The sequence below is a fragment of the Mobula birostris genome, chromosome 18, assembly GCF_030028105.1.
Source record: "Mobula birostris isolate sMobBir1 chromosome 18, sMobBir1.hap1, whole genome shotgun sequence".
NCBI classification, from domain to species: domain Eukaryota; kingdom Metazoa; phylum Chordata; class Chondrichthyes; order Myliobatiformes; family Myliobatidae; genus Mobula; species Mobula birostris.
This window is the reverse complement of record NC_092387.1, coordinates 62,330,035-62,349,477: the sequence shown is the minus strand read 5'-3', so window position 1 is coordinate 62,349,477 and position 19,443 is coordinate 62,330,035. Positions and strand designations below refer to the sequence as shown.

The 19,443-nt window shown below is 40.6% G+C and overlaps 1 protein-coding gene across 9 annotated transcripts in view; it reads left to right on the top strand.

Moving 5' to 3' along the window:
- dlg5a (discs, large homolog 5a (Drosophila)) overlaps nucleotides 1-19,443 on the top strand; it is a 232,376-nt gene that overhangs the window by 167,850 nt on the left and 45,083 nt on the right. For all 9 annotated transcript variants that reach the window (XM_072282816.1, XM_072282813.1, XM_072282814.1 and 6 more), the window contains 6 exons: nucleotides 6,295-6,475; nucleotides 11,432-11,576; nucleotides 13,206-13,316; nucleotides 14,616-14,746; nucleotides 14,841-14,942; nucleotides 18,826-18,982. In XM_072282816.1, coding sequence (XP_072138917.1) covers nucleotides 6,295-6,475; nucleotides 11,432-11,576; nucleotides 13,206-13,316; nucleotides 14,616-14,746; nucleotides 14,841-14,942; nucleotides 18,826-18,982 — 827 coding nt within the window. The remainder of the gene's footprint in view (nucleotides 1-6,294; nucleotides 6,476-11,431; nucleotides 11,577-13,205; nucleotides 13,317-14,615; nucleotides 14,747-14,840; nucleotides 14,943-18,825; nucleotides 18,983-19,443) is intronic.

Here is a 19,443-nt window from a genome sequence, read left to right as displayed (position 1 = left end):
CCAATCTTACAGAGCTTTTTGAGGAAGTTACCAGGAAAGTGGATGAAGACAAGGCAGTGTATGCTATCCACATGGACTTCAGTAGCATTTGACAAGGTCCCGCATAGGAGGCTGGCCAAGAAGGTTCAGTCACTTGGTATTCAGGATAAGGTAGTAAATTAGATTAAACATTGGCTTTGTGGGAGAAGCCAGAGAGTGGTAGTGAATGGTTGCCTCTCTAACTGGAAACCTGTGACTAGTGGAGTGCCACAGGGATCAGTGCTGGGTCATTTGTTGTTTGTCATCTGTATCAATGATCTGGATGATAATGTGGTTAACTGGATCAGTAAATTTGCAAATAACACAAAGATTGGGGTTGTAGTGAACAGTGAGGAAGATTATCATGGCTTGCACAGGGATCTGCATCAGCTGGAAAAATGGGCTTAAAAATGGCAGATAGAATTTAATGCAGACAAGTGCAAGGTTTTGCACTTCTCTAGGAACAACCAAAATAAATGTTAGGACACTAAAGAATGTGGTAGAACAAAGGGATCTGGGAACACAGGTACATAATTCATTGAAGGTGGTGTCACAGGTAGATAAAGTCGTAAAGAAAGCTTTTGGCACATTGACCTTCATACATCAATGTATCGCGTATAGGAGATGGGATGTTATGTTGAAGTTATATAAGATGTTGATGAGACCTAATTTGGAGTATTGTGTGCAGTTTGGTCACCTACAGGAATGATGCGAACAAGGTTGAAAGAGTGCAGGAAAAATTTACAAGGATGTTGCTGGGTCTGGAGGACTTCAGATATAAAGAATGTTTGAGTAAGTTCGGACTGTATTCTTTAGAACGTAGAGAGGAGATTTGATAGAGGTATACAAAACTATGAGGGGTTTAGGTAGGATAAATGCAAGCAGGCTTTTTTTCACTGAGGCTGAATGGGACCACAACCAGAGGCCATGGGAAAATGGTGAAAGTTCGGAAGTTTAAGGGGAACATGAGGGAACTTTACTCGGAGGGTTGTGAGAGCTTAGAACGAGCTGCCAGCACAAGTGGTGCACATGAACTGGATTTCAATGTTTGAGAGGTTTGGATAGGTACATGGATGGTAGCGGTATGGAGGACTATGGTCCCTCTGCAGTTTGATGGGAGTAGGCAGTTTAAATGGTTCAGCATGGACTAGATGGGCTGAAGGGCTTGTTTTTGTGCTGTACTTTTCTGTGACTCTATCACAATATAAAATATGAAGCGTGAGAACATCATTGGGTAAACATAAGGTAGCCAGCAGAGGTGGAACATTTAGGAGACAAAAATATGTATTTTTATATGTCTTAAAATATTTTATTACCAGGCCTGTTTTGAATCTTAGCAGATTTAAAATGAGTACACATAGATAAATGCCCATTTTTTTGATGAGGATGCAAATTAGTTTGTAATTTTACACTCTTGTGTTAAGACGCTGATGGTTTGCTTAGATCTATTTTACAGGTACATTTTATCAACATGTGATCATTATTCGGGATTGAATCAGACTATCCCAAATTTCAGCATGTTCATTTACAAGGTCACAGAATGTGAGGGGTTTCAGCCAACTCTTACAGTGGCATGCAAAAGTTTGGGCACCCCTGGTCAAAATTTCTGTTACTGTGAATAGTTAAGTGAGTAGAAGATGAACTGATCTCCAAAAGTCATAAAGTTGAAGATGAAACATTCTTTTCAACATTTTAAGCAAGATTAGTGTATTATTTTTGTTTTGTACAATTTTAGAGTGAAAGAAAGGAAAGGAGCACCATGCAAAAGTTTGGGCACCCCAAGAGATTTGAGCTCTCAGATAACTTTTACCAAGGCCTCAGACCTTAATTAGCTTGTTAGGGCTATGGCTTGTTCACAGTCATCGTTAGGAAAGGCCAGATGATACAAATTTCAAAGCTTTATAAATACCCTGACTCCTCAAACCTTGTCCCAACAATCAACAGCCATGGGCTTCTCTAAGCAGCTGCCTAGCACTCTGAAAATTAAAATAAATGATGCCCACGAAGCAGGAGAAGGCTGTAAGAAGATAGCAAAGCATTTTCAGGTAGCCATTTCCTTAGTTCGTAATGTAATTACGAAATGGCATTTAACAGGAACGGTGGAGGTCAAGTTGAGGTCTGGAAGACCAAGGAAACTTTCCTAAAGAACTGCTCATAGGATTGCTGGAAAGACAAATCAAAACCCCTGTTTGACTGCAAAAGACCTTCAGGAAGATTTAGCAGACCCTGGAGTGGTGGTGCAATGTTCTATTGTGCAGCGACACCTGCACAAATATGATCTTCATTGAAGAGTCATCAGAAGAAAACCTTTCCTGCATCCTCACCACAAAATTCAGCGTCAGAAGTCTGCAAAGGAACATCTAAGCAAGTCTGATGCATTTTGGATACAAGTCCTGTGGACTGATGAAGTTAAAATAGAACTTTTTGGCCGCAATGAGCAAAGGTACTCCCACTTGGAGTGTTGTGCTCAGTTCTGGTCGCCTCACTGCAGGAAGAATGTGGAAGCCATAGAAAGGGTGCAGAGGAGATTTACAAGGATGTTGCCTGGATTGGGGAGCATGCCCTATGAAAACAGGTTGAGTGAACTTGGCCTTTTCTCCTTGGAGCGACGGAGGATGAGAGGTGACCTGATAGAGGTGTATAAGATGATGAGAGGCATTGATCGTGTGGATAGTCAGAGGCTTTTTCCCCAGGGCTGAAATGGTTGCCACAAGAGGACACAGGTTTAAGGTGCTGCGGAGTAGGTACAGAGGAGATGTCGGGGTAAGTTTTTTTCACTCAGAGAGTGGTGAGTGCCTGGAATGGGCTGCCGGCAGCTGTGGTGGAGGTGGATACGATAGGGTCTTTTAAGAGACTTTTGGATAGGTACATGGAGCTTAGAAAAATAGAGGGCTATGGGTAAGCCTAGTAATTTCTAAGGTAGGGACATGTTTGGCTCAACTTTGTGGGCCGAAGGGCCTGTATTGTGCTGTAGGTTTTCCATGTTTCTATGTATGCTTGGAGAAAAAAGGGTGCAGAATTTCCTGAAAAGAACCCCTCTCCAACTGTTAAGCATGGGGGTGGATTGATCATGCTTTGGGCTTGTGTTGCAGCCAGTGGCACGGGGAACATTTCACTAGTCGAGGGAAGAATGAATTCAATTAAATACCAGCAAATTCTGGAAACAAACATCACACCATCTGTAAAAAAGCTGAAGATGAAAAGAGAATGGCTTCTACAACAGGATAATGATCCTAAACACACCTCAAAATCCACAATGGACTACCTCAAGAGGCGCAAGCTGAAGGTTTTGCCAAGGCCCTCACAGTCCCCCGACCTAAACATCATCAAAAATCTGTGGATAGACTTCAAAAGAGCAGTGCATGCAAGACGGCCCAAGAATCTGACAGAACTAGAAGCCTCTTGCAAGGAAGAATGGGCGAAAATCCCCCAAACAAGAATTGTAAGACTCTTAGCTGGCTACAGCAAGCGTTTACAAGGTGTGGTGCTTGCCAAAGGGGGTGTTTCTAAGAACTGACCATGCAGGGTGCCCAAACTTTTGCTTTGGGCCCTTTTCTTTTTCTGTTATTTTGAAACTGTAAAAGATGGAAATAAAAAAGTAATCTTGCTTAAAGTATTAAAGAAATGTGTCATCTTTAACTTTATGCCTTTTGGAAATCAGGTCATCTTTTACTCGCTTAGCTATTCACAGAAACAGGAATTTTGACCGGGGTGCCCAAACTTTTGCATGCCACTGTACAGTGGCTCCATAATTTCCCTGTACTGAATGGATTGCTAGACCATTTCATAGTGGAATTATGAATCAGCCACTTTGCAGTGGTTTGTAGCTACATGGAAGTGCACCACCAGGAAAATGGATCAGTGGTGTTTGCAAAATCTGATAGCTTCATAGTCATCATTAAAAAAATTTTGTAATTCCAGATGTATCGCGATTTGACTTCTAATGCTCAGTTAAGTAGTATTGGTAGATTGGTTTATTATTGTCACATATACTCAGGTACGGTGAAAACCCTGTTTTGCATGCTGTCCGTACGGGGCAAGCATTGTTTCACTATAATACTGCATTGAGCTAGTAGAAGGGACATCAACAACACAATGCAGAATAAAGTGGTACAGAAAAAGTGCAGTGCAAGTAGACGATAAGGTGCAGGGTCATAACTAGGCAGATTGTGAGGTCAAGATTCCATCATAGCATACTACAGGGCTGTCCAATAGTCTTCTAATAGTGGGATAGAAGCTGTCCTTGAACTTGATGGTGTGTGCTTTCAGGCTTTTGTATCATCTGCTTGATGGGAGGGAGAGAAGAGAGAATATTAGCCTCGCAAGCAATGATCCAGTAATTGTACCACAACACTGCTGTGCCACATTTAGTTGACCGTGCCATCCATTGCAAGAAACCTTTAATGAGCCCAAAGTGAGACATTGCACGTGATATTTCCATAACGAATGAATGAATGGGCAAACTGGAGAATAGTAATTCAACACTTGTGGGCTGCCCAGCACAATCCGTGCTGATCTGATTTAACGCAAATGGCACATTTCACTGTATGTTTTGAAGTACGTGTGACAAATAAAGCTAATCTTTATCTTTATGTCTGAATGTACGGTTTCAATGCTAAAAGTTTATTTAATTAGGATAGAACTGGAGAAGCAATGGCAAGTAACTTTATTATCAAAGTACATTTATGTCACCTACTACCTTGAGATACTTTTTCTTGCAGGTATTTACAGGGGAAAAAGAAATACAATAAAATTTTATGTAAAACTATGCGTAAACAAAGACTGACAAACAACAGGTGTACAAAAGAAGACAAACTATGCAAATAAAAATAACTGAGTTGTAAACACTATGTGAAAGTGAAAGTGATCATAGAATTAGTTTAGCGTAGTGGTGAATTAAGTTATCCACACTGGTTCAGGAGCCTGATAGTTGTACATAGAACCTAGAAATTTACAGCACATTACAGGACCTTTGGCCCACAGTGTTGTGCCAACCATGTAATCTACTCTAGAAAATTCCTAGAATTTCCCTAGTGCTCTACTTTTCTAAGCTCCATGTACCTATCTAAGAGGCTCTTAAAAGACCTTATTGTATCTGCTTCCACCACCATCGCTGGCAGTGCATTCCATGCACCCACCACTCTCTGTGTGAAAAACTTACTCCTGACATCCCCTTGGTACCTATTTCCAGGCACCTTAAAACTATTACCTCCTTGTGTTAGCCATTTCAGCCCTAGGAACAGCCTTTGGCTATCCAAACGATCAATGCCCCTCATCATCTTATACACCTCAGTAGTGCGGTGTAGTAACTGTTTCTGAACTGTGTGCTGTAGGACCTAAGGCTTCTGTACATCTTGCCCAATGGTATTGGCGTGAAGAAGGCAAGGCCTAGATGGTATAGAAGTCTTTGATGAATGCTGTTTTCTTGTGGCAGTGCTCCATGTGCCTATGTTGGACTGGAATGTGTTGGCCACTTCCTATAGCCTCTTGCGTTTCTAGGCATTGGTGTTTCCATGCCAGGCTGTGATGCAACCAGTTAGGATACTCTCCACTGTGCATGTATAGGTGTTTGCCTGAGTTTTTGGTGACATGCCAAATTTACATAAACTTCTAAGAATGTAGAGGCCCTGTTGTGCCTTCTTTGTGATGACATTTGTATGCTGGTCCCAGGATGGATCCTCTAATGTATTTCAATTTACTGACACTCTCCACCATCTTTTGAGAACCATCAAGGACCTCCTCCATCAAGGACCTCCATCAAGGACCTCCTCTCTTCTTACAGTTGCCAATAGGCAGGAGGCACAAGAGCCTGAGGTCCCACACTATCAGGTTCAGGGCAAATTATGACCCTTCAACCCTCAGGCTCCTGAACTGGCGCAGATAACTTCACTCACCTCAACACTGAACTGATTCCACAACCTATGAACTCACTTTCAAGGATTCTAAAACTCATGTTTAATTACATATTACTTTATCTATTTATTTATTTAATATTATTTGTATTTGCACAGATTGTCTTGCATGTTGGTTGTTTGTCAGCCTTTGTAATTTTTCATTGATTCTGTTGTATTTCTTTGTTCTACTATGAGTGCCAGCAAGAAAATGAATCTCGGGGTAGTGAAAGGTGACATATCTGTACCTTGGTGATAAAATTACCTTGGACTTTGAATTAAAGGGTGTGGGAAGGCAAGTTCAGCAAATAATCTGGAAATGCTTTTATCTTTATATGAGTGACTGTTGACAACTGATGATTGAGGGTATTGTTTACATTCACAGGAAAATGTTGACCCTCAGTCGCAATATGAGAGTCATGCACCTTGCTCCCCAGTCCCCAGGTACAATACAAGTGAAGAACGTTTGTCTTTGGAGCCACAGGAATGGCACCGTTACACACCAAAACGTTCACACAGGCAAAGTGGTGGCTATGCATCCACAACATATAATTGTTCAACATCAGGTTAGTTCACAAAAACTAAGTGTTGAGATATTTTATTAAGTAACATGATTTCGTCCCTTTGCAATTATTCCCTTTCAGCATTTTTAAAGCACTGACTTGATCCAGTTGGTTCTTGAAGCATTATTACAGAAATGTCTTAACTTTTTGGACAGAGGCAGGAATCGAAGTTAAGTTGAACCAATGTGAAGGAACAGTGAGGCCTCAGCTGAAGTATTGACTGAGATTTTACAGTTAGTGTCAGTTCCACATTCCCCTCTGACAAATGGAGAAATGCTGGTACTAACACAGTGCTGATCGCCTGAGAATAGCTTGCTGCTCAACCCTGGACATTCATCCTTTCCTCCATGGTAAAGCAATTGTCAGAGCCTTCTAGAAAAGATTCCCCTTGTTTGTTTGGGAGGAAGAAGGTTGTGGGGCAGCACGGTAGCATAGTGGTTAGCACAGCACTTTGCAGTACAGGCAACCTGGGTTCAATTCACACCACTGCCTGTAAGGAGTTTGTACATTCTCCCCATGACCACGTGGGTTTCCTCCCACAGTCCAAAGACATACCAATTGGTAGGTTAATTGGTCATTGTAAATTGTTTCGTGATTAGTCTAGGGTTAAATTTGGGTATTGCTGGGTGACGTGGCTTGAAGTGCCGGCAGAGCCTGTTCCATGCTGTATCTCAATTAATTAAATAAATAAATGCTAGCCTATCTGCAAAGATGTCAAATAAGATTCTTTAACAACTGTTTAAGACCTGTCCTTTGGCTTACAAAAACCATTAAGTGTTCAAACATTCAAAAAAAAACTCTAAGCAATTAGAAAACAAATTAAACTTGTTTAAACAAAGCAATCATATTGCTTTTAAAAAATTAAGAAAATTAAATAAACTTTACTTGGTCTTTTGCAGCAATTCTTCTCTACTCCAGATGATGAAGTAAGTTGTCTGACAGGCTCCCAGGCTCCTTGTAAAAGTGATGGGGAATTTCTGCAACTTTGTGCTCTTTCACAGGCACTCTTCAGGAGAATGACATCAGTGTGCAGTCAGAAATGCCAGAAAGTCTGAGACTTCTAAGGGCAAATCACAAGCTTGGTGACAATTATTGCTGACAATGCTTGCAGCAGGATCTGGACCAGCTGGAAAAATGGGCTGATTAATGCAGGCGAGTGTGAGGTGTGGCACTTTGGGAGGACAAACCAGTGTAGGGCACAGTAAATGGTTGGCCACTGAGGAGTGCTGTAGATCTTGGAATCTAGACCCATTATTCCTTGAGAGTGGCATTATAGATAGGGTCATAAAAAAAAGATTTTGGCACATTGGCCTTCCTAAGTTGAAGTATCGAGTGCAGGAGTTGGGATGTTATGTTGAAGTTGTTTAAGACATTTGTGAGGCCTGAGTTGGAGTATTGTGTACAGTTTTGAACAGGAAATAAGATTGAAGGAGTGCAGAGAAAATTTACAAGGATGTTGCCAGGACTTGAGGACTGAGTTGTAGGGAAAGGTCAAATATGCTCGGACTTTATTTCCTAGAGCATAGGAGAGTGAGGCGAGATTTGATAGAGCAGTACAAAATTATGAGGGGTATTGATAGGGTCAATGTGAGCAGGCTTTTTTCACTGTGGTTAGGTGAGACTATATCTAGAGGTCATGGGTTAAGGATGAAAAATGAAATGTTTAAGAGGAATGTAAGGGGTGAGAGTGTGGAATAACCTGCCAGCTGAAGTGTGGATGCGGGTTTGATTTCACCACTTAGGAGAAATTGGGTATGTGCGTGGATGGGAGGGATATGGAAGGCCATGGTCCAGGTGAGGTCGATAGGACTAGTTAGATTAATAGTTCAGCATGGACTAGATGGGCTGAGCGGCCTGTTTCTGTGCTGTGGTGTTCTATGATTCAATGAGTCTATGCAGTGAGTTAGTGTTGCTGAAGATAAAGGACATCTGATGTGAAGCCTAGAGATACCGTAATTGTTCTTCATAGAGAAGAGAAACTGATATTGAAAGAAGTCAAAGCCAGCATAAAAGCCAAAGATAGGGCATATAATAGAGCAAAAATTAGTGGGAAGTTGGAGGATTGGGAAGCTTTTAAAAACCAACTGAAGGCAACTAAAAAGTCATTAACAAGATGAAGATGGAATACAGAAATAAGCTAGCCATTAATTTTAAAGAGGATACCAAAAGTTTCTTTAGATCAGGGGTCCCCAACCTTTTTTGCACCACAGACCGGTTTAATATTGTCAATATTCTTGCATACCGGGCTACGGGGGGGGCGGGGTTGTTCAAGTGGGGTTAAACTCACCTCAACATGTTTTTTACAGTTAGGGTTGCCAACTTTCTCACTCCCAAATAAGGGACAAAAGTAGCAGTCAAATCCAAATCCTGGGACACTTTACCCTAGGAAAGACTACCATGACCATGAAGCCTTGCGCGGGCACCCGTGTGCACATGTGCGTACGTGCCGATTTTTTTTTCCCCACCAAATCGGTTTTGCCTTCATCTTCCCGATTATACTGTATATACATTATTTCTACTTTATATAGGCTGTGTGTTTATCATATCATTCCTGCTTTTACTATATGTTAGTGTTAATTATTTTCGGTTTTATGTGTTATTTGGTATGATTTGTTTGGTTATTTTTTGGGTCTGGGAACGCTCAAAAATTTTTCCCATATAAATTAATGGTAATGGCTTCTTCGCTTTACGCCATTTCGGCACGAAATGTTTCATAGGAACGCTCTACCTTAACGGGGTAAATATGGGACAAACCAATTTAGCCCAATATACGGGATGTCCCAGCAAATACAGGACAGTTGGCAACCCTATGTTCAAGTTCAACAGTGCGTGACAGGGAATGAGGAAAGGTGCAGCTGACTCATATCGTTTCTTCACGGCCTGGTAGCACATGCTCTGGTGGTTGGGGACTGCTGCTTTAGATACATAAAATGTGAAAAAAGAGGCGAGAGTGGATATTGTATCACAGGAAAATGATGCTGGAGAGGTAGTAATGGGGAACAACCAAATGGCAGACAAATTGAATAAGTATTTTGCATCAGTCTTCACTGTGGAAGACACTAGTGGTGTGGTGGAATTTCCAGGTGTCAGGAGTCATGAAGCGTGTGAAGTTACCATAACTAGACAGAAGGTTCTTGAGAAACTCAAAGGTCTGAAGGTAGGTAAGTCACCTGGACCAGATGGTGTACACCCCAAGGTTCTAAAAGAGGTGGCTGAAGAGATTGTGGAGGCATAACCAATTTCCCTGGGGATCAATAAAGTATGACTATGACTAGTGACTATTAGTAATGATCTTTCAAGAATCACTAGTTTCTGGAATGGTTCTGGAAGACTGGAAAATTGGAAATGTCACTCCAAGAAGGGAGAGAGGCAGAAGAAAGGACGTTATAGGCCAGTTACTGGTTGGGAAGGTGATGAGGTTGCAGGGTACTTGGAGATGCATGATAAAATCAGCTGTCAGCATGGTTTCCTCGAGGGAAAATCTTGCGTGACATATCTGTTGGAATTCTTTGAATAAATAACAAGCAGGATAGACAAAGGTGAATCAGTTGATGTGTACTTGGATTTTCAGAATGCCTTTGACAAGGTGCCACACATGAGGCTGCTTAACAAGCTACGAGCCCATGGTATTACAGGAAGGATTCTAGCATGGAATAATCAATGGTTGATAGGCAGGAGGCAAAGAATGGGAATAAAAGGGGCCTTTTCTGGTTGCCTGTCAGTGACTTGTGGTGTTCCACAGTGGTGTGTGTTGGGACTGGTTCTTTTTACATTGTATGTCAATGATTTGGATGTTGGAATTGATGTCTTTGTTGCAAAGTTTGCAGATGATATGAAGATAGTTGGAAGGACAGGTAGTTTTGAGGAAGTAGAGTGGCTACAGAAGGACAGATTGGGAGAATGGTGAGGAAGGCAAATGCAGTGTTAGCATTCATTTCAAGAGGGCTAGAATATAAAAGTAAGGATGTAAAGTTGATACTTCATAAAGCACTGGTGAGGCCTCAATTGGAGTATTGTGAGCAGTTTTGGGCCCTTTATGTAAGAAAGGATGTTCAGAAACTGGAGAAAGTTCAAAGGAGGTTCACAAAAATGATTCCAGGATTGAATGGCTTGTCATGAGGAGAGTTTGATAGCTCTGGGCCTGAATTCACTGGAATTCAGAAGAATGAGGGGTGAGCTAATTGAAACCTATTGAATGGTGAAAGGCCTAGATAGAGTGGATGTGGAGAGGATGTTTCCTGTGGTGGGAGAGTCTTTAAGTCCAGAGGACGCAGCCTTAGAATAGAGGAATGTCCTTTTAGAACAGAGATGAGTAATTTCTTTAGCCAGAGAGTGGCAAATCTCTGGAATTTATCGTCACAGGCAGCTGTGGAGCCCAAGTTTTTACGTATTTTTAAGGCAGAGGTTGATAGATTCTTGGTTGGTCAGAGTGTGATGGGATATGGGGAGAAGGTAGGAGGTTGGGGCTGAGAGAAAGACTGGATCAGCCATAATGAAATGACAGAGCAGACTCCATTGGCCAAGTGGCCTAATTCTGCTCCTTTATCTTATGGTCTTATGGAACTGTTTAAAATTATGATGGGTTTTAATAATTAGTTGCTTCCACTGTGGATGGTTATTACTAAGTTTTCTCTACATTATTAGTAATACTTATAAGCGAATAGCTACTGTATGGAGAGAGAAAATCTTCAACCTAAAACCGTAACTCTTATTTTTCTCTGCAAAAGATTCTTTCCCTAAATATCACCTGTATTTTCTGCTTTGGTTGACTGGATTTTGCTCTCCTATTTTCAGTGCCTTGGGTACAGGAATTATATTTAACAAATAACAGATGAACAAGCTGGTGTTTTTTTTTCCTGATCTTCATTCTCCTTCTCCTATACATTTTATTGAAGAACATCTAAATGAAGGTGTTTAGTTGTTGACATCATTTAAATTATTTTTCTATCTTAAATCCAGGCAGTGCACAGAGAAGCTTTACACCCTGTCCGGCGGTGACAGCAGTTCTGCGAAATCCAAATGTTCCGTTCTTCACTGTCCGCAGCCGCATGGTCCACAGTGCCAACTATCCCTCCATGGCTAGTCAGATGTGCTATCCACATAGGTATTACTCAACTAACAAACTTGGTTAGCAGTCTACACTATCTTCTGCAGAGCCGCATAGTGGTCTTCAGCTGTTCATAAGTATACAGATGAATAAAATTTTTCCATAATTTACTTGGAGCACCTACTGTGCATTTGTGGGTCTCACAAGAACTGTTACCAGGCCCGTGCACGTGGCAATGTTAAACCATTTGTGTATTATTGTTGTTTACAATATATATTAATGACTTAGATGAGGGAATTAAATGCAGCATCTCCAAGTTTGCAGATGACACGAAGCTGGGCGGCAGTGTTAGCTGTGAGGAGGATGCTAAGAGGATGCAGGGTGACTTGGATAGGTTGGGTGAGTGGGTAAATTCATGACAGATGCAATTTAGTGTGGATAAATGTGAGGTTATCCACTTCGGTGGCAAAAACAGGAAAACAGATTATTATCTGAATGGTGGCCGATTAGGAAAAGGGGAGGTGCAACGAGACCTGGGTGTAATTATACACCAGTCATTCAAAGTGGGCATGCAGGTACAACAGGCGGTGAAAAAGGAGAATGGTATGTTGGCATTCATAGCAAGAGGATTCGAGTACAGGAGCAGGGAGGAACTACTGCAGTTGTACAAGGCCTTGGTGAGACCACACCTGGAGTATTGTGTGCAGTTTTGGTCCCCTGATCTGAGGAGAGACATCCTTGCCATAGAGGGAGTACAAAGAAGGTTCACCAGATTTATTCCTGGGATGGCAGGACTTTCATATGATGAAAGACTGGATCGACTAGGCTTATACTCGTTGGAATTTAGAAGATTGAGGGGGGATTTGATTGAAACATATAAAATCCTAAAGGGATTGGACAGGCTAGATGCAGGAAGATTGTTCCCGATGTTGGGGAAGTCCAGAACGAGAGGTCACAGTTTGAGGATAAAGGGGAAGCCTTTTAGGACCGAGATTAGGAAAAACTTCTTCACACAGAGAGTGGTGAATCTGTGGAATTCTCTGCCACAGGAAACAGTTGAGGCCAGTTCATTGGCTATATTTAAGAGGGAGTTAGATATGGCCCTTGTAGCTAAAGGGATCAGGGGGTATGGGGGGAAGGCTGGTACAGGGTTCTGAGTTGGATGATCAGCCATGATCATACTGAATGGCGGTGCAGGCTCAACGGGCTGAATAGCCTACTCCTGCACCTATTTTCTATGTTTCTATTCAAGTTTGATTTGATATAATTGTCTGGAAAGATATGTTAATCTTAGTCACGCAACAGAATCTGCAGTTGCTGGAAATCTTGAGCAACATACAAAATGCTGGAGGAACTCAACAAATTAGCACCTATGAAAGGGTAGAAGTAGTCGACATTTCAGGCTGAGACCCTTCATCAGGACTGGAAATGAAGGGGGAAGAAGCCAGAATAAGAAGGTGTGGGGAAAAGAAGGAGTATAAAGCAGGCTACAAATAATAATTATGCTCTGAGCATGTTAAGAAGTTTTAATGTGCAAAATTTTTTGAACATTTGCAATATTGAAAATTTCAATATCAAAATTTAGCTTTCTGTCTTTGAAATGAAGGACCTGATTTCAGTATTGTTCATTAGGTCAGGAAACATCCTTCAGTTGTTTAAGTTTTGTCTTTTTCCTGTTTAAAACAGCACACAGAACCATTCACCAACCGAGAGTTTTAATGGTTCTCCAAGGGCCCGGCACAGACCTCAGAGTGCAATTTGCTTTCCAGAATCCATGCTTACCTTTGAGGGGTTTAGGTGAGATTATATTCTATAAATATTATTTTTATAAAAACTTGCATCCTAAATTAAAAATTTAAAACACAAGATGTATATAATGGACAAAAGAGGTTCTGCAGATGTTGGAAATCCAGAACAACACACACAAGATGCTAGAGGAACTCAGCAGGTCAGGTAGCATCTATGGAGATGAATAAGCAGACAACATTTCAGGCCGGGACCTGGTGAAATGTCTCAGCCCCAAATGTTGACTCTTCATCCACTTTCGTAAATGCTGCCTGACCGGTTCAGTACCTCCACCATTTTGTGTATTTGCTCCGTATATTATGGAGCTGTTTAAACCGATACTGTAGTAACCGAACACTGAATGTGATGCTCCTATTATGTAGGGTGTTTTATGATTCTGTAGTGACAATTAACCAATTAGTTATCTTTAAGTTATATTTTGCGTTTTATTTCTTTGAACAAAGAATATATAGAGATGCCAGAGCCCAAAAGTGGGTTTTGAAGACACAGATTTAAAAGGAAAGTGGGACAGTACTTGAAGGGGAGGCAGTTATTTGCAGAATGCATTAGGATGGAGGCCAAAAAGAAAGGTTACCTGGTCAGTAATATATTGAAAATGGTTTCAAGGGTCTTTTTATGAGTGTGATATTCTTGTCAGTGAAATGGTTGAAAAGTGAGGAAATAAGATCTATGAAAGAAAAGCAATTTTTGAAAGAATATAACTAGGCCCCATAGTTGCATAGGATTGTATATTATGTATTTCCTGTTAGCAAATATTGCTTAATACTACCGATCTTATACAAAGCTAAGTGCTGATATTTCTATTTCCCAACTACCTTCCTATTTTAATCAATATACAATATTTTGCAACGGTCTAGTTATATGTATATACCTAAGAATTTTGCACAGTACTGTACAATGAAATGCATGATTTGCATCAACGACCAACACAGTTTGATTAAGTACTGGAAGTAGCCCACAAGTGTTGCCGTGCTTCTAAGCCAACATAGCATGCCCACAACTTACAACCCCTAACCTGTACATCTTTGGAGTGGTCATGGAGGAAAAGCACAAACTCTGTACAATCAGAGGTGGGAATTGAACCACAATCTTACATCTGGCACAGTAAAGCAATACGCTATCATGCCGTCCTGGAAACAGAGTGGAGGTCGAATAATAGGTGCTTTTATTCCAATATTAAATATAGGGCTAAATTGATTAAATGTTCATTACAATACAGTTCAATTTTAATGTACTATCTTATTTGATATATAAAAAATTAAGTGTGATGGGCTGGAATATTTTGCTTAGTCCACAGCATCATGCACATCACAGCCTGGATCTGACTGGCCCAGACCACAAACATTCGAGTGATTTGTCCAAATCCTCTAGAAACACAACAACGCATGGAACACAATCTCTGCCAGCCAGTGCACGTATTGGTAATTCTTCACACACTCTTTTGATCTTAGTTTTGATCTGTCTGGTTCATTTACAGAAGAGTTGACCACCGAATGTTTTGACTTTTTTTTTCAGCTGGATCATCAAGCAGCTTGGCTTTTGCTCCCAGTAAAAGTGGACGAATTCGAATCCCTTCAAACACAAGGTATCCTCGATTGACAACAGGCTCAGACAGAGGTAATCTTTTCTAATACTCCATTAAGGTTTACAAGTTATCTGTTTGTTGTTTTTCCTTAAATCCCAGGGTATAGAAAAGAGCCACTTCAGAATAAGGTGTAAATGTAAGGTGCAAACATCTTGGGTATGAAGCATCATTAGCTGAGGAATTTATAGTAGAAAATTATGGCAATGATGTGCTTTGAATTTATTGGCAAGCTTGCTATTTTACTTACATTCTGGTTGTACACTCAGTGGCTACTTTATTAGATACCTGCTATACTTAATAGGGTGGCCACTGAGTGTATGTTCATGGTCTGCTGCAGTAGTCCATCCACTTCAAGGTTTGTGTTGTGCACTCAGAGAGGCTGTTCTGCTCACCACTATTGTAATGCCTAGTTATTCGAGTTACTGTCACCTTGAACCCCTCTCCCTACCTTCTTACTCTGACTTCTCATCTTTTTTTCTAACCCTGATGAAAGGTCTTGACCCAAAATGTCAACTGTTTACTTTTTTCCCATAGATCCCGCCTGGCCTGCTGAGTTCCTCCAGCATTTTGTGTGTGTATCTTTGAGAATATGTTTTGTTTACTCATTTGGAAACTGGCGTGATTTGGGTCATAGGTGTCATAACCTGAGCCAATGTTCTGGCCACTCCCTTCAGTGATGAATTAATTAGTCATTCTGAGAGCAGTGTTGCACTTACAATTTTAGTAAGTAAATATGGAATTCATTTTCATTTAAATAATTTCATTTTAACTCTGCAAGCTCTAAATGTTTGGAAATGCCAGTTTGAAAAATGATCAGAGTAATTTTGTCAGTATTTTATAATCACTTTACAGTATTTACTTTTTTAATTTAGTGATAGTGTATGATAACAGGCTCTTTGGGGCCCAACAAGCCCATGCTACCCACTTATACCCATGTGACCAATTAACCTACGACCCTATTAGTCTTTGGTCTGAGGGAGGGAACTGGAGCACCCAAAGGAAGCTCATGCAACTATGGGAAGAAAGTACAAACTCCTTACAGACAACTGGGGAATTGGTGCTGTAATCGCATTATGCTAAGCAATACACTACCATTGCACCCAAATTGGTTTCCTATTTAATGCAAAATAGCACTTGCTCTTTCTTTTGTGTATAATGTTATGTTGCTATGACAACTGTTTGGCTGTTTGTTAGCCTCCCTGAAACTTTGCCCTATTGGCTCAATAATGAGCTGAACATTTAAATTGTACAACACAACCAGTCTCACCTTGAGAAAGATAAGAGCTGTTTACGACAAAAGTCTTGCTCACAATTATGTGGATTTTGTACTGCTGAGGTGTATTTGGCCTGCCAAACAATTTGTAAAGCTGGAAAACCAAGATACTGGAGAAAAGAAACACAAAATACTGGAAAACTCATCTGTTAAGGAACACTCATGTTAGGGAATCGGTTGGTGTTTTGGAATGATGACCTTTCCTCCGATAAAAGTTGGAAATTATGCATATTTTACGTTGCACATAAGAGGGAAGGAAGCAGAAGAAGAAATTAATGATCTGTGATAGGATGGGACCAACAGAGAATGAATGACAAGCAATTGTGCTGTTTGAAAGAGAATGGTGAAAGCTTATTAATCACACTGCCAAGAGCAGATGAATGATAACAGGAAAAGTGGTAGAGGGGAAAGACATTGCTGGAATTATCAGAGGTTGGTGAGAGTATAGAACAAGCTGCCAATGAAGGTGGTGAATGTGAATTTGATTTCAACAATCTTAAGAGAAGTTTGGATAAGTACATGGATGGGAGGGGTATGGTGGTCTATGGTTCAGGTGCAGATCGATGGGACTAGGCAGAATAATAAGGGTGTACCACACTGAGGATGATCTGTTGAATGTAGAAGCTATTAGTATGGAATGAAAGAACAAGAGGAATACCAAGATAACAGAAATGCAAGGTATGAAACAGTTGTCATTAAAATCCTGTCCCCCTGGGGGGGAATGAAAGCCACTGTTACAGAGAAGTCTCAATATTTATAGATCTGATACCTAATGGCCATTCAGTTGTATTTATGTCTAAGGTTTACTTATTGTATTCTTGCATAGCATGTAATATAATATTGGCAGGTACAAAATTTGACTTTATAGTACCTGACTTTCTAAACAGAAATATGCATAGATTGATTTTCAGTTTGTTCATGTACTCCTTAAACAGTGTGTGTAGTGAAAGTCCACCAGATTTATTCAGCATCAGATTTTTGAACAGTCCATGATTACTACCTCAGTATTCCTTTTATTTGTGTTTTATAGATTTTTGTCTTTGCACTGTACGGCTGCCACAAAAAAAACAAATTTCACATCATGTGTCACAGATTCTGATTAAGTGCAATTTCAATTTGATGTCAGTGTGGCCATTTTGGAGTTCAATGTTCGCTAATGACTATAAACCTTGCATAGCTGAAGGACCTTTCTCTACACATACAATTTAAAGGGATCATCAACCTCAAGTTCAAGTTCAAATTTAATTGCCATTCAACCATTCATGAATACAGCCCAGCGAAACAGTGTTTCTCCAGGGCCAAGATGCAAAACACAGCACCAACACTCATACACAGCACAAGGTACATATAGCACATATAAGATAGCAATAAACATACAGTCACACAAAAAATAAAATATAGCTCGAGTCCCGAGGTAACATGTCCCATAGATTGAAGGAACATGAAAGTTGTCATCAAGAACAAGCCCTCAGTAGTCCGCAGACGAACGCACACATGTATTCACACAGTCCAGCTTGTCTTTCACTGAGCAAACACTGTTGGGCAGAACTGACAGGAGGTGTCCGCCCTCAGTCCAGCATGGACACCTCCTGGTGGTGCAACAGGCAGTATCATGCCATGAGACCTCCTTCTCACTACAACCGAAGCCATGCAGCTCTCCTGCTGTCGGTCTCATCAATAAACCAGTGAACAGGACTTGCAGTATTCTTTGATATCAATGTCCAACAGGGTCTTGCGATCACAAGAAAATGTCCAAGATTTCACTCACTGATAGACTGCGCACTGACTTGATGCCTTTTTGTAGCAGGCACCAACATGGCCTGCACCAAGTCCAGCTCCTCTGCTAACGAGCAGCTCACTGACAGGGTAGACCTGCAGTACTTGTAGTTTTTAATGTCCAGATCTGTCATGCAATCATTAAAAAAGGCAGAAACATCTCTGGTTAGCCCCGGAGAGACCACTGTGATTAAGCACGCTGCCAGCTTACTGAAAGATTAAGTGTTTGTAGATTGCAGATTAGGCTATGTTTGCAATTCGCTTTTTCTGTCATCAGATAACTGTTTTATGCTTTTGTGATTACGAAGTCTGTGAAGTAAACTGTGGCAGATGCTAATGGGCTTTCTCTTTACGTAAAGGCATTTGCACAAGTCATTTGGGTGCAGTGGTTGTTTCTTCTTTTCTCCTTGAAATACTGTGTGACTTGGGGAATGAGCAGAGAGCATGCAAAGTAGGGCCATCTCGAAGAATAGAAAGGAAGAAAGAGGGAGCAAACCCTCAGCAGGAGACTGTATTCATCATAACAATTCTATCGGAACCTCAGTGAGGAGACCACAATTCATGAAGACTGGTAGCAGACTTAAACAACTTCTGTTGTGTGGGCTATAAGATTTGTGATAATTTGTTGTGTGCTGCCTTGAGCAGTGGCAGTCTGGACTAACTGACTGAGCAAAGGCAAAGGAACTGATATAAGTTTTCAAATGTTCAACAGAATAGAAATGTTGAAGGCACTGAGCAAATATGCTCATACTTTTTAAAATGAGTTAGTACTTGGGAGGTGTTTCAGATTAAGTTGAAAATTGCTCAAAGGAAATACTGCAGGTTTTCTGAATTGCCGTTTTTCATATTGATATGTTTGCAATCAGGTTCCGAGCGAAGCAGCCCCAGTCTGATTACGCCCCCGCAATCACCAGTGAATCTAGAGACATCTTCATTTGGCAGCAGCCAATCACAGAGTTCAATTTCTTCTCTAACTAAGATCTCCATCAGTCCTGTGTTAACAGGAGAATACAGGAAAGACAGGTATGAGCAGAATGTCACAGCTGTTTATGGTTTTTAGTTGTATGATTGTTTGTAATAGCCTATGATAGTCAGTGCTCACTGAGATACTCGAGTACTGACACAAGGCTGTGCATAAGTAGAGATTAGTGCCTAGCTTTAGATAATACTTCATTAAAAAAGGGTTTTTATTAGTATTTTGTGTATTCAACAATTGAGGGAACTTAGATATAGCAATCTAGTCCTAAAATATTTTTAATACTTGAGTTAAACAGTGTTTTACAATATATGTTTAAATATTTTACCAGCAAACCTGCCATGATATTTATTGGAAGAACAGACTTCAGAACCATTTCCCTTAAAAAAAATGTCAGTCAAAATTAGATGGCTTTCAGTAATGTGTTTGGCCAATAGCTGACAAAATAACACTACTCAGAAATAACAAGACGTGTTTGAAAAGCACAAAATGTACTTCTCTGAATTGT